Raw genomic sequence first — 12,716 nt, 5'->3', positions numbered from 1 at the left:
GTCATCAAGTGAGAAAATAAGCAGGCCTTAATAAAAGAAAGTTGACTTTACCTAACATCTCTTTGCAAATCCTCATTATAACTTAATTAAACATAGCACCAGTTTATACTCCCTTCGATCCATAATAGTGGGAGCATTTCTTTTCGGCACGAATATTAAGAAAGTAGAGAGATGAAGAGATAATAAAGTAAGAACGTGTAAAGTAAGTGAGAAAAATTATGTTGACTTTTACTAAAATTGGATAAAATGAATAAATTACTAGGAAATAACCTCAATCATATAATTGAATAAAATAAATAACCGTCCTCATTTCTCATATAACAATTCTTCTATACACGTGGCACGCACCCTTTTCTTATAATCTAATCCTAATTCCTAACAAAATCACAACGCCATCTCTATACTGCTTAAAATCGCGGCAACCTGCCTCATCGCCGGCCGATTTTTCCGGCTGTTCGCGACGCACGCCAATGCAACCTTGGACAACCGAACAAGCGGCCCCACATCCGCCGGCACAGTCAGCCGAGGATCCAACAGCTCATTAAACCGCATCCCTCTAATCAACGGCAGCCCCCACTCCACCACGTCAGCACTCCCCCGCCCGCTCAGCAGCTCCATCAAAACGACGCCGAATCCATACACGTCGCATTCCTTCGAAACGCCCTTCCTCTCCCTCCAACACTCTTCGTCCACGTACTTCCCCGCCATCCCCTCCGGCGCCAGGAAATGCAGCCCGTAGTCGCAGAGACGCGCGCAGAGCTTCACGTCCACTAATATGTTGGACGGCTTCACGCAGCCGTGGATGATCGGCGGCGCCACCTCCTCGTGCAAATACTCCAGCCCCCTCGCGGCCCCCGCCGCGATCCTCAGCCGCCGCCGCCAGTCCAGCAGCGCCACCCCGTCCGTGTTCTGATGCAGATAGAATTCCAAGCTCAGCATCCCGCCGAATTCCATCACTATGATCCTCTCCCCCGGAGCCTCAGAAAATCCTGTTTTTTTATATTTTGATATCAATTAATTGATTTTCAATTATTAATTAATCATTTAAGAATAACTCCCGTACCGGTTATGGGCACCACGTGCGGGTGATCGGCCAAGGAGAGCCATTTGAGGATGGATGAGAATCCGAATCCGGCATTGTTGAGGACGAGGCGGGGGTGGATTCGCTTCACCGCCACCACCTCTCCTTTCGGCGTCACGGCGGCGTACACGGTGCCGATTCGCCCCTTCCCGACGATCCTGCGGTGGTTGAAGCCGTCGGTGGCGGCGTCGATCTCCATCAGCGGATACGACGGCGCGGGGGGCTTGGCCACCGGCGGCGATGATGCGGTTGATTCGGTGTCTTCGTCGGCCTTCGCAGACTTCTTTCTGCAGAGGAAGATTAGTAAGATTCCGAAGATTGTGATGCTCGTCGCCAGGATTCCGATAAGGAGACTGTAGGCCATACGGAACTCTACATAGCTCATTCTTGCTGTGTTTTTTTTTTTTGAAAAAAAAGGGAAATGGGGAAATTTTGATTTTATTTTGGTGAGTGAGAAGTAGTGTTGTGTGGCTGAAGAGATGAGTTGGTTTTGGTTTGGTATTAATGGGGTTGAAATGTAAGTTAGTATTTGAAATTGATTCAAAAATAAGGTTTGATAGGTAAGGGAAGGTAGAAATCTAGCTCATATATAGTACATGTTAGGTTATTTTCAGCCATTCAAAATTGATTGCTTCCAATTTCCATTTCAATCAAACTGAAATATATATATATATACTTATATTGCTTTGTCGTCATAACTTATACGACAAACAATTAGCTGCTGCTCTTAATTAAGGCTTTTATATTGTACAATATTATCTAGTTATTTTGTACTTAAAGTGCATTGTACTCAATTAGATGTTTAATTGGTCAAACGTTGGTCTCCAATTAATTGTTAGTAATAAATTCAAATGACCATATAAGTAAATAGAGAATATTCTTGATTGATTTTTTGTTTTTTGGTTTTTCAATTAAGCACGCCTTCGACACTGAAAATATTTACTAAGGCAGGCAAGGTATAGTCTATATGTTATAGTATGATTACATTAATTTGATAGAGAAAATTTTATTGCAATAATGAACTAAAAGCGAAGTGGATTGTACGTAGCACGGTTTATGATTGAATTTGTTAGATGAAGCATCAAATCAATGATGAGAAGATATTGAATACATTATTGCATTCAGACTTGTCTGTGGATTTTTTTAACTAGAAATTATATCATTAATTAGTATCACAGCTATAGATATAGTAACATATTTTCATGTGCTTTTGCTTCTTCACAAACTTACAAATCAAGGATCAAATGGGTACAATAATCAAAAGAAGAAATATTTAAAAATTAGAAAAATAAGGAAAACCAAAAGAAAGTTATGTATGTAAGGTTAGAAAATCTAGTGTCCGAGTATTTAGTAAAATTAAATAAATCAATTTGCTCAAACAACTTCGGTTCATCAACTTCCACCTAACTAAACACGAAATTACAAATTTTCGATTTTCGAACTATATTAGTAGTTGTTTAGTTGCGATATTTATTGCATAAACAAAATATTGACTTTAAAGTTTAAACATTCCCAACTTTTATTTAATACTCCCTCCGTCCCGGGCTACTCGCTAATTTCCTTTTCGGCTCGGAGATTAAGGAATGAGTGTATAGGAAAGTAAAAAATGACGGCTGTAGGTGAAATTTTTTACTAAAAATGGAAAGAGTGCAAATAACTTGGGACGCCCAAAAAGGAAATAAGTGCGAGTAGTGCGGGACTGAGGGAGTACTATTACTAGGTGGGGACCTTGTACATCTTATCTTATACATTGAAAAAGGTGGTTTGCGGTGACGTGTTATTTGTTGTGACGGTGCAAATCTGAGAAAAAATTGCACATCGCTTCAACCAAAATCGCAAATTTTTATTTCTCTCTCAAAAGGGACCACACTCGATTAGCATAAATCATTTTATGGTCATCCTTATTTTAATTTTTCACATATCCCATTCAGCATCTAGTTTTAATTTATTATTAAAAAGCATATTTTAAGAACTTGAACAAATAAATACTACTATCAGGCTATTCACCTGTTACTATAATCATTTATATCATTTAATTCTATTCACGATACTTTTGATTTTTATCTATATTTCTTACTTATTCACCATTCAATATTGGTTCCTTTTAACGTTATTTTTTAGTGTCACAATATTTTTTCTATTCATTTCTTATTTCAATTTATCCTATGTATTATGATAAAATTAATCTCTTTCTTCAATTAAAATATGAAATTTATTAATAATAAAATGATAACAAAAAATATAAACATGTTACTACAAAAGGGGAAGACATAAAAATGCAACAAAATAAAAGAAAATAGCATAAAAATAAAATAAAAATAAAGAAAAGAGAAGAAAAGAACAAAAAAATGATTTTTTTAAAAAAAGTATAGAGTTAAGGTTTGAACTTACAAACTTAAGATTTTACCAAAACACCACCTCACAAAACATTAATTTATATAAACACATAAAATTTAATACTACTAATATGAAGGATAATATGCCACAGAATATAATAATTTTACTCATTTTCTTGCCGGACCTGATATAGAAAATGGTAGAAATAGAGAGAAGTTCGAGAAAAGAACTATAATGAAATGAAGAGTGTATTTATTAAAGCTATTGGGCCTCTTTGAATCTGTAATCAGCCTACTATGTTTTGGGCTAAGCTCTTTTCCGTCTAAGTCCATTAATAAATATGGGAAAGCCCATTCAAAAGATTCAACCTTTTTTCAAAAAATCGTATGTATATATATATGCATGCGTCCGTGTGCAAACTGGAAACTGTATATTTTTGTATTGACTGTTTAATTTAATAGTAGTAGTATCGAATTTGAAGAATGAAAGTATATAGATCTATTTAACCATCAACAAAATTCCAAACGCATAAACGATTAATTAACTATCCGATTCAACATTTCCAGCTATTGCATTTGAAATTATTAAGAAAAGTTCATGTAGCCATTGAACTGCTATACTTTTCTTTTTCCTTGTTTTTTCACTTTGGAAGTTGGTGCTTTTGGGAACTGATAAATTATTTTCTTTTGCTGTTATGTTTTATTATCTCGGGTCTTTGATTGTTGTCTTGTTGTGCACTAGATCGTTAAACAAACCTATGACTTGATTCAAACAGTTGATAATGGAACTTCAAAAATAAAATTATATACTAGAACAACACCAATTTTAAATTGCCACGTCAGTTGTGGTGCGGTTGAGAAATGAATTTGAAATTAAGGCTGCGTACATTTATAGACTTAAAATTAATAACGGCCAGTAAATGTGTACCTAAATGTATGAATTGAGTGATTGCAACGATTTCAAATTACCTGTACTACATTCTTGATATTAATGAGAATTCATATAAGCCACATCACCACATAAATGCTTCTACACAACTTAGGAAATCCAGAAATATAGGCACCCATAATATTAAATGCAAGATAGAGCAAACTCATTGGATTAATGTTCACGCACATATACCCCGTCGCTTTCCCTCCGTTTGGACAGCGATATCATTTTCTTAGCTATCTGCAAATGTTTATTTTTGTATTTTTTGTAACAGACAAATAAAAATGTTTCTAGTGTTTGAGAAGGAAAATATTTATTTAAAGAGATACCTAGTGTTTGGGAAGGTATAATTAAGAGCATCTGCAGCGACGTCTCGCTGCGGGCTCGGTCTCATCCCGCAATATTTATTTATAGAGATACCTAGTGTTTGGGAAGGTAGAAATAAGAGCATCTACAGCGGCGTCTCACTGCGGGCTCGGTCTCGTCCCGGCGGGACGAGACAACAGCGAGACGCCGTTGGGAAGGTAGAAATAAGTGCATCCGCAGCGGCGTCTCGCTGCGGGCTCGGTCTCATCCCCCAATATTTATTTAAAGAGATACCTAGTATTTGGGAAGGTAGAAATAAGAGCATTTGCAGCGGCATCTCGTTGCGGGCTCGGTCTCGTCCCGGCGGGATGAGACAGCAGCGAGACGCCATTGCAGCCTCTCCGTCTCGTCGCGTAGCTCGTGGGGAAGGGGCGGGACGCGGGCTGTCTAGCCACGCGCGTCGGCCACGTGGCGAGCAGCGGCTGGGGCGTGACGCCCACTCACCAGCTGTGCGAGTGGGCGTCGATTTAAGCTATTTTTAATTAATTTTTTTAAAAAAATCGAAATAAAAAAAAATTGACCTTTTTTTCGGCCGTTTTTTTTACCTTTTATTTTTCTTTTCTTCCCACATTCATCTATAAATAACACTACACACATACACAATTCCCCCACCATTTTTTTCCACACAAACACTACATTCTCACAAACACTATATCATCTCTATTTCCTCTTCAATTTCTGCAAAAAATGTATGGTGAAGGAAACTCCGACGGCGAGGGCGGCGGCTACGACTTGAACGCGTTTGTCGACTGGGGGGCATGTACAATGTTTTGGGTGCTTCCGGTTCCGGTTCGTCGCCGAGCACCCAAGGCTCGGCGACGCCGGCGTACCAAACACCATCTTTTCCAGTTGATGCATGCTATCGTCCTCCCTTGGGGATGAGGAGCTCGCAAATGCAGGGATTATCCCAAATTAGGGAGGATATTCCGGAGGAACCCACTCCGGAGGCGGTGGAGGAAGGCGGTTGTCATCCATACACACAAGCGGAGATGATGGCTCTGTTCGACGTTTGGATCAGTACGTCGAATGATCCCATCCTTGGGAATCAACAAAACCGCAAGGTTTTTTGGGATAAGGTCACCGTCGTATACAACGCAAATAAGCCGAGGGCCTTCCGCCGCAACCTGAAGATGCTTCGCATTCATTTTGAGCGAGCCGACAGAGATGTCAAAAGATTTTGTGGGATTTACAATAGGGAAGCGGAGCAATACCAAAGCGGAGCCAGTGGATCCGACATTCTGAGAGCGGCTTTGCGAGTCTTCAAATCCGACACCGGCAAAGATTTCAAATTTCCTGATGTTTGGGAGGCGGTCAAACATCTTGATAGGTGGGCTGGCGGTGTCGATTCCAGCACGGGCTCGAGCTCAAAACGCACAAAGCATATGGCGGGTGGCCAATACTCGTCTAGTGAGGGCGGGGAAGGCAACACCTCACAAGAGGTTGAGTTCCCGACATCCGATGCAGGGGGCTCCTCCAGTACACGACGTCGGCCGCAAGGGAACAAGGCGGCGAAAGCAGCTAGAGGGAGGGGGAGGGGGAGGGGCCGAGGTGAATCAAGCTGGCGGGCTCCCAAGGGCCGCCGCCCTCCCTAATGTCCATGTACTTCACCGCCACGATGGCTGACACTTCCCGCATGACGCCTCCCCAATATCAAGCCCATCTTGCCGGCATTGAGTATCTAGCAAATCAACTTGGTATTCCGCCTGCACCTAGCTTACGGGCACCGCCACCGCCTTCGGGGGATGATTCGCCAACGGAGTAGTTTTTATAATTTAAGGGTGCAATTTTTAATTTCTAGTTTTTTAAATTATGTCTTTTTTATTTTTTAGGATTTTAATTATGTGCTTTTTTTATTTTCTTAGGATTTTAATTATGTGTTTTTTTATTTTTTTAAGATTTTAAATTGTAATTTTCTTTTATTTAATGAAGTGTGTTTTTATTAATTGAATTTGTTGGAAATAAAAATAAAAAAATGAAATTGAATGAATAGTTAAGGGATGAGATGGTTAAGAGATGGAGAGATGCATGTGTTGTTTCTTAGTTAAGAGATGAGGTAAAAAGTGCAGTGGGACCTATGAATAGTGAAAGGATGAGACGGTTAACCGACAGTATTGAAACACGGATGTGGATGACCTAAGATCTAACGGTTTGTATTTTGCAATTGGAGAATTCCAACTATAAGACAAAAATATTAAGCAGTCTGTGTTCGTATTTTGTAAGATGAGTTTTGCACTGGGCCCCTTTTTAGTGCATTACCATTTAAGGTAAAAATTTATCATTCAACGACTAAATCAATTTTGTAACAAGATTCCCAATTGATGCAAGTGAACATGTTAGGTGCATAAATGAGACAAGGTATAAATGTAAGAATATCTCCAAACAGAGTAACAAAACCTCTGGTGGTTGATTCATTTACATTTTGGCAGACATCCCTCACCTAATATGTGGAGTAACAATTTTTCACTATTTCACACCCCTCAAGTGGGTTGATCGGAGGCGTCTTGATAGTAATAAGGCGTCAGCTTTCCGTCCTTCCCGCGGGCGTTGTGGTGGGTGCCGTTGGCAATGGCTTGCATCATGGTGACCACGCGTCTCATGGAAGGTCGGTTGATGGGGAGTGGAGAGGTGCAGAGGAGTCCTATGTTAAGGACTGCGCATATCTCATCCTTGAAGCACGAATCGAGCCTGGGGTCGATCACGTGCTCCACGCCCTTCTGGTCCACCGTGGTGCACACCCATTTCACCAAGTCCTTCTCCCCAAACTCTGGATCCACGGGATGCTTCCCTGTCACCAGCTCCAGAATCACCACCCCGAAGCTGTACGTGTCGCTCTTCTCATTCACACGAAGCGTGTAACCGTATTCTGAAATGAAATGTCACTTCAATATTCACATATTCTACATCAAAACTATGATATTATCCCATCAACAAAATTGAGGAACTAACTAACTAGCTGACCAACTAACCTGGAGCAATGTAGCCACAAGACCCTGCAATGACAGACATAGAGTGACTCCCCTTGGCATTAGCATCAACTATCTTAGCAACACCAAAATCCGCAACCCGAGCCCCAAACTCCGAATCCAGCAATATATTATTCGACTTGATGTCCCTATGAACAATCGCGGGAGCACAGTCATGGTGCAAGTAGGAGAGGCCATCAGCAGCATCCAACGCGATCTTAAACCTAATCGGCCAATCCAACAAACCCCCTTTCGTGCTGTGAAGCAGATCACCAAGGCTGCCATTAGGCATGTACTCATAAACCAAAAGCTTGCAATCCCTAGTGCTGCAGCAACACCACAACTTCACTATATTCTTATGCCTAATCTTCCCCAACGTCTCAACCTCAGCTTCAAAACCACCATTGCCCTTTTCCAAATCAACACTATCCTCAGCTGACTTGGGGCGCCCCCAGAGCTTCTTCACAGCAACGGCCTCACCGTTGCTCAATACAACCTTGTATACCTTACCAGACGCCCCGCTTCCAATCACATTATCCTCATCTAAAACATCCAATATCTCATTCTCACTGAATTCCAGTTTGTGGAACGACATCAATGTCCATTTTGATCTATCCATGGACTTATTCGCCTTGTCGAAGTTCTTGTACTTGAAGTAGAACCACACCATACCAACAATCAGAACTAATCCAGCAACTATGAAGATTGATCTCAACAACCATACATACCCCATTTCCTGGATTCCACCTTTTCCATTGCAGAGACCATCAATGTCTCCACACAATCCTGGATTCCCCAAGAAGCTATCTTTGTACACTTCCTTGGCGTACATGGCCGGAATATCACCAGAAAGGCGATTATTCGACAAATCGAGGAGATTAAGCTTCAGGTTCTGCAACCCAACAGGGATTTCGCCAGAAAACTTATTTCCAGAAAAATCTAGATAGTTAAGTACACTTAAATCCCCAATCTCATTCGGAATGTTCCCTGAAAATCCATTATTTGCCAAATTGAGCTCATTTAGCCTCTTCAAAGATTGAATCCCACTAGGGATTTCACCAGATAATCCATTGTTGTGAATATCAAGCTTCACCAATTGCCCAAGATTCACTACACTACTCGGCAAAGAACCTGATAACTTGTTATCATTGATCGAAAGTTCCAGCAAACCATCCAAAAGCCCAATCTCGGCTGGCAAACTACCGGAAAAGTAGTTCCCCGACAAAATCAGCTGAGATAAGTTGGAAGCGCCGGCGATGGTTTTCGCAATACCGCCGGTAAACGAGTTTCCGGCGAGCTCAAGTAAGGAAACGTGTGGAAGCCCCCACAAGCGCTCTGGTACCTCACCGGAAAAGCTGTTGTGCCCTAACCGCAAGCGCAACAAGCTACGGCATTCCCCGAGGCTCGCCGGTAATTCGCCGGAAATCGAGTTTTCAATCAACAAGAGCTCCTCGAGAGCACCATTGAGACACAAATTCTCCGGCAATGGACCGGAAATTTTATTGGTTGAAACATCAATCCACTTCAACGGCGATAGTTTACCGAGATTCGGCGGTAACCGTCCAGACAAGTGGTTCTGGAACAGCCTCAGCTCATACAAATTGGGAGAATCAGCAATGCCTTCCGGCACTTCACCTCGCAGATTGTTCTCGTATAGATTGAGCGACTCGAGCGGCAACTCGCACAACTCGGCAGGAATGCTGCCGCTCAAATCGTTCATGGAAGCGTCAATCCGCCGAAGTGACGTCATGTTCGACCAGCCAGAGCTGGGCAGCTCACCCGTCAGTGAGTTGTTGTAAAGCTCTAGTTGAACCAAGCTCGTCAATTCAGTGAGCGAACTCGGGATCGCGCCGCTCAACGAGTTGTACGCCAGATCCAAATCGGTGAGCCTGGAGAGTCGACCTATTGACTCGGGTATCTCACCGACTAAATTCGTTTCCGTGAGCCACAGCACCTCCAAATTGGTGAGGTTCCCCAGCTCCGGCGGGATCCGGCCCGGCGAAAACGGGTTGTACGACAGATTCAACTGCTTCAGCGTCGAGACGTTTCCGAGAAACGGCGGAATCGTCCCATCGAGCAAATTCTCCACCAATGCGAGCACCTCAAGCTTCTGGAACGTTCCGAATCTGTCCGGGATCACGCCGGAGAAGTTATTCCCGGTCAAATCGAGATACTTCAAATTGGGGAGGTCGGGTAGCGTGGCAGGGAGGTGGCCGGTGAGGTAGTTCTGCGCCAAATCAAGGTGCTCCAGCGACTGGCAGGAAACGACGTCGTCAGGCCGTAGAGTGGAGTTGACGAAGTTATCGTAGAATGAGATGGAAATCAAGTTTTTGAGGCGGCAGAGAATGGAAGGGAAGGGGCCGGAGAGATTGGAGCTGGAGAGGTCGAGCGAGACGACGGAGTGGGTGGCGGGATCGCAGACGACGCCGGTCCATTTGCAGGGATTGGCGTCGCTAGGGTTCCAGGTGGCGAGGACGGAGTTGGGATCGTCGAAGCCGAGCTTGGCTTGTTGGAGGAAGACGCCTTCTTGGTTCAGGGAAAGGATTAGAGGCGATGAAGTGAGGGTTAATAGGAGTAGGCATAGGAGGCGGTGATGAAGCATTTTGCCGGCGGTGGGAGGTGGTTGCCGCAGGAGTGAAAAGTGGACAAGGGAAGATGGGAGCGAGAAGTTGGCTCAACATCAACTAGGCCATGTTCGTTTATGGATTCTTGAAATTTTCAAAATATAAATAGAATGATAAGTTAGCTTGTTTTAGTACAACCACAACCTTTAATTCCAAGAGCAAAATAAATTATTCTGAAATTGGAAAATGATTATGTTAAGTAAACTTTCGGAATTTTCTTTAAAGTGAGTAGCACACCATAAATACACAGCAGTCATGATTTGTATTGCTAGATGGTCGGTGGCATATCACTCTTGATGGGTCGATTATACTTATATAAAAATTGATGTATACCTTAAACAGTTCTAGTAATTACATAACATAGTATGCTTTAATTGATAGAATAGATTAAAGATATTAAGGCAATGTGCCTAGAGTAGTAAAGCGAGTATGGAATGAAATATAGTAGTACTCATTAAATATGCATGAACTACTGACTTTATGGTTCATACTTCGTAGAGATCGAATTCAAAGCTAGAAGCCATGAAATAAAAATAGAGTGACATCAAATTTAGATACTGTACGTACAAACAAATTATCATGAAAGAGTAATATGAATGCCATCATTGTTCATTAATTTCTGTCCTTATAAGTTAGTAATGTCATTGAGAATGGAAAACATTTTAGGTTGATAACATGACATAAGAAACTTATGAATATAAATGTGATTAGCAATACAAAATGTAGCAAAAACTGTTGAGTTAATCATTTTGCAAAAAAAAAATTAGAGGGAACATCATTTTTGGTCCACGAACTTTGCCAAAATATTATTTTAGGTCCGTGAACTTTGAAAATATCATTTTAGGTCCGTGAACTTTGAGTTAGTATCATTTGAGGTACTTTTTACTATTTCCAAGTTTTTTTTGAATGAAAATACTCTCAATACCTTAAAGTGTATATATTTTTAATAAATTTATCATATACTCATAATTTTTTATAAATATCTTTACAATATATTTTTAACAAAATTTCTAAATATAATTTGACCTTAAATATTATCACTTAATTTTGTGACATGCAAGTAAAATTGCTTCTTCAATTTTTTATATTATTTTTTTTTAAAATTGAATTAAGAACTTTTCTTTAATAATAAAAAATTGAATAAAGATCTTTTCTTGCATGTCACAAAATTAAATGATAATATTGAAGGTCAAATTATATTTAGAAAATTTGTCAAAAATATATTGTAAAGATATTTATAAAAAGATCTTTATTCAATTTTTTATTATTAAAGAAAGTTCTTCATTCAATTTTAAAAAAAATAATATAAAAAATTGAAGAAGCAATTTTACTTACATGTCACAAAATTAAGTGATAATATTTAAGGTCAAATTATATTTAGAAAATTTGTCAAAAATATATTGTAAAGATATTTATAAAAAAAATATGAACATATGATAAATTTATTAAAAATATATACACTTTAAGGTATTGAGGGTATTTTTGTCCAAAAAAACTTGAAAATAGTAAAAAGTACCTCAAATGATACTAACTCAAAGTTCACGAACCTAAAATGATATTTTCAAAGTTCACGGACCTAAAATGATACTCTGGCAAAGTTCGTAGACAAAAAATGATGTTTCCTTCTAAAATTATTGTAATTTGTAAATGTAGTAGTATTAGTTAATTTATTGAGTATATAGTCCCGACCAAAGAAGATGGCATCAGACTCCACTACTTCCTGGAAGACTGCGGCCGACAGATATGTTGGAATTTGCGGCTTGTAATTTTGTGACAATTAATGTATTGGATTTGTAATTAACAATTTCAGGTACAGCCAAAGAATTCGTAGTTTAAAAAATATTAATTATAAAATATAGTCTTGATTTTCCAATCGACTGTTATATAGCTACGTTGAATTGTGAGTCAAACAATTTCAACGATTCGTGTGTTTTATTTAGATTTTTTATAAGAGAGAATATTAGTACGAGAAATGAGGTCTTACAAGAATTGGTTAACTTATGAAAGTTTGATAATGTAATAAATCAAGCGAGATCACAAAAAATTACTATTACTTCCTCCACCTCTACATTATTGTTCCATATCCTAAAAAAGCCCAAGTTAAAGAGATTAAACTAGAAATTACCCGATTATATTGCAAATTAGTCATTCGACAATCAGAAATTATATTTCCGGATGAATTTTCTACACAACAGCTCGACTCTAGCCAGGGGTTGCCGCCCCTTGGACCCCGCTACTCGGGGGCGCTGCCCCCGAACCCACGTCTAATCATAATGAATTCAAATAATCGTGCACTCTGCACTTCCCAACTTATATGATGTCTCATTATAACAATATTGATCAGTCAAGTTAATTCAAGTACACTAAAATAACTACTTACCACCTAATCTATGGAGTATTTATTACAGATTAATT

The 12,716-nt window shown here is 39.9% G+C and overlaps 2 protein-coding genes across 2 annotated transcripts; both read right to left on the bottom strand.

Moving 5' to 3' along the window:
* Positions 1 to 209: 209 nt before the first annotated feature.
* LOC121743467 (serine/threonine-protein kinase-like protein ACR4) lies at positions 210 to 1,717 on the bottom strand. The gene is made up of 2 exons (XM_042136772.1): positions 1,064 to 1,717; positions 210 to 989 (listed from the first exon to the last, which is right to left on the bottom strand). Exons 1-2 carry the CDS (start codon positions 1,464 to 1,466, stop codon positions 385 to 387), a joined length of 1,008 nt encoding a protein of 335 aa, XP_041992706.1. The 5' UTR covers positions 1,467 to 1,717; the 3' UTR covers positions 210 to 384.
* Positions 1,718 to 7,029: 5,312 nt separating this feature from the next.
* On the bottom strand, positions 7,030 to 10,424 carry LOC121743162 (receptor-like protein kinase HSL1). Its single transcript, XM_042136385.1, has 2 exons — positions 7,681 to 10,424; positions 7,030 to 7,577 (listed from the first exon to the last, which is right to left on the bottom strand). Exons 1-2 carry the CDS (start codon positions 10,277 to 10,279, stop codon positions 7,192 to 7,194), a joined length of 2,985 nt encoding a protein of 994 aa, XP_041992319.1. The 5' UTR covers positions 10,280 to 10,424; the 3' UTR covers positions 7,030 to 7,191.
* Positions 10,425 to 12,716: the final 2,292 nt, after the last annotated feature.

This window comes from Salvia splendens, chromosome 8 (assembly GCF_004379255.2).
Source record: "Salvia splendens isolate huo1 chromosome 8, SspV2, whole genome shotgun sequence".
Classification (NCBI taxonomy): Eukaryota; Viridiplantae; Streptophyta; class Magnoliopsida; order Lamiales; family Lamiaceae; genus Salvia; species Salvia splendens.
The sequence above is the reverse complement of the archived record's forward strand: the minus strand, read 5'-3'. Positions and strand labels throughout refer to the sequence as shown.

Excerpts from the sequence above, each read along its gene's own strand:
- LOC121743467 (XM_042136772.1), bottom strand. The coding sequence starts at position 1,466 with ATGAGCTATGTAGAGTTCCGTATGGCCTACAGTCTCCTTATCGGAATC. Across the intron at positions 990-1,063 it reads GCACGTGGTGCCCATAACCG|GATTTTCTGAGGCTCCGGGG; the intron begins GTACGGGAGTTA and ends ATAAAAAAACAG.
- LOC121743162 (XM_042136385.1), bottom strand. The coding sequence starts at position 10,279 with ATGCTTCATCACCGCCTCCTATGCCTACTCCTATTAACCCTCACTTCA. Across the intron at positions 7,578-7,680 it reads TTGTGGCTACATTGCTCCAG|AATACGGTTACACGCTTCGT; the intron begins GTTAGTTGGTCA and ends ATTTCATTTCAG.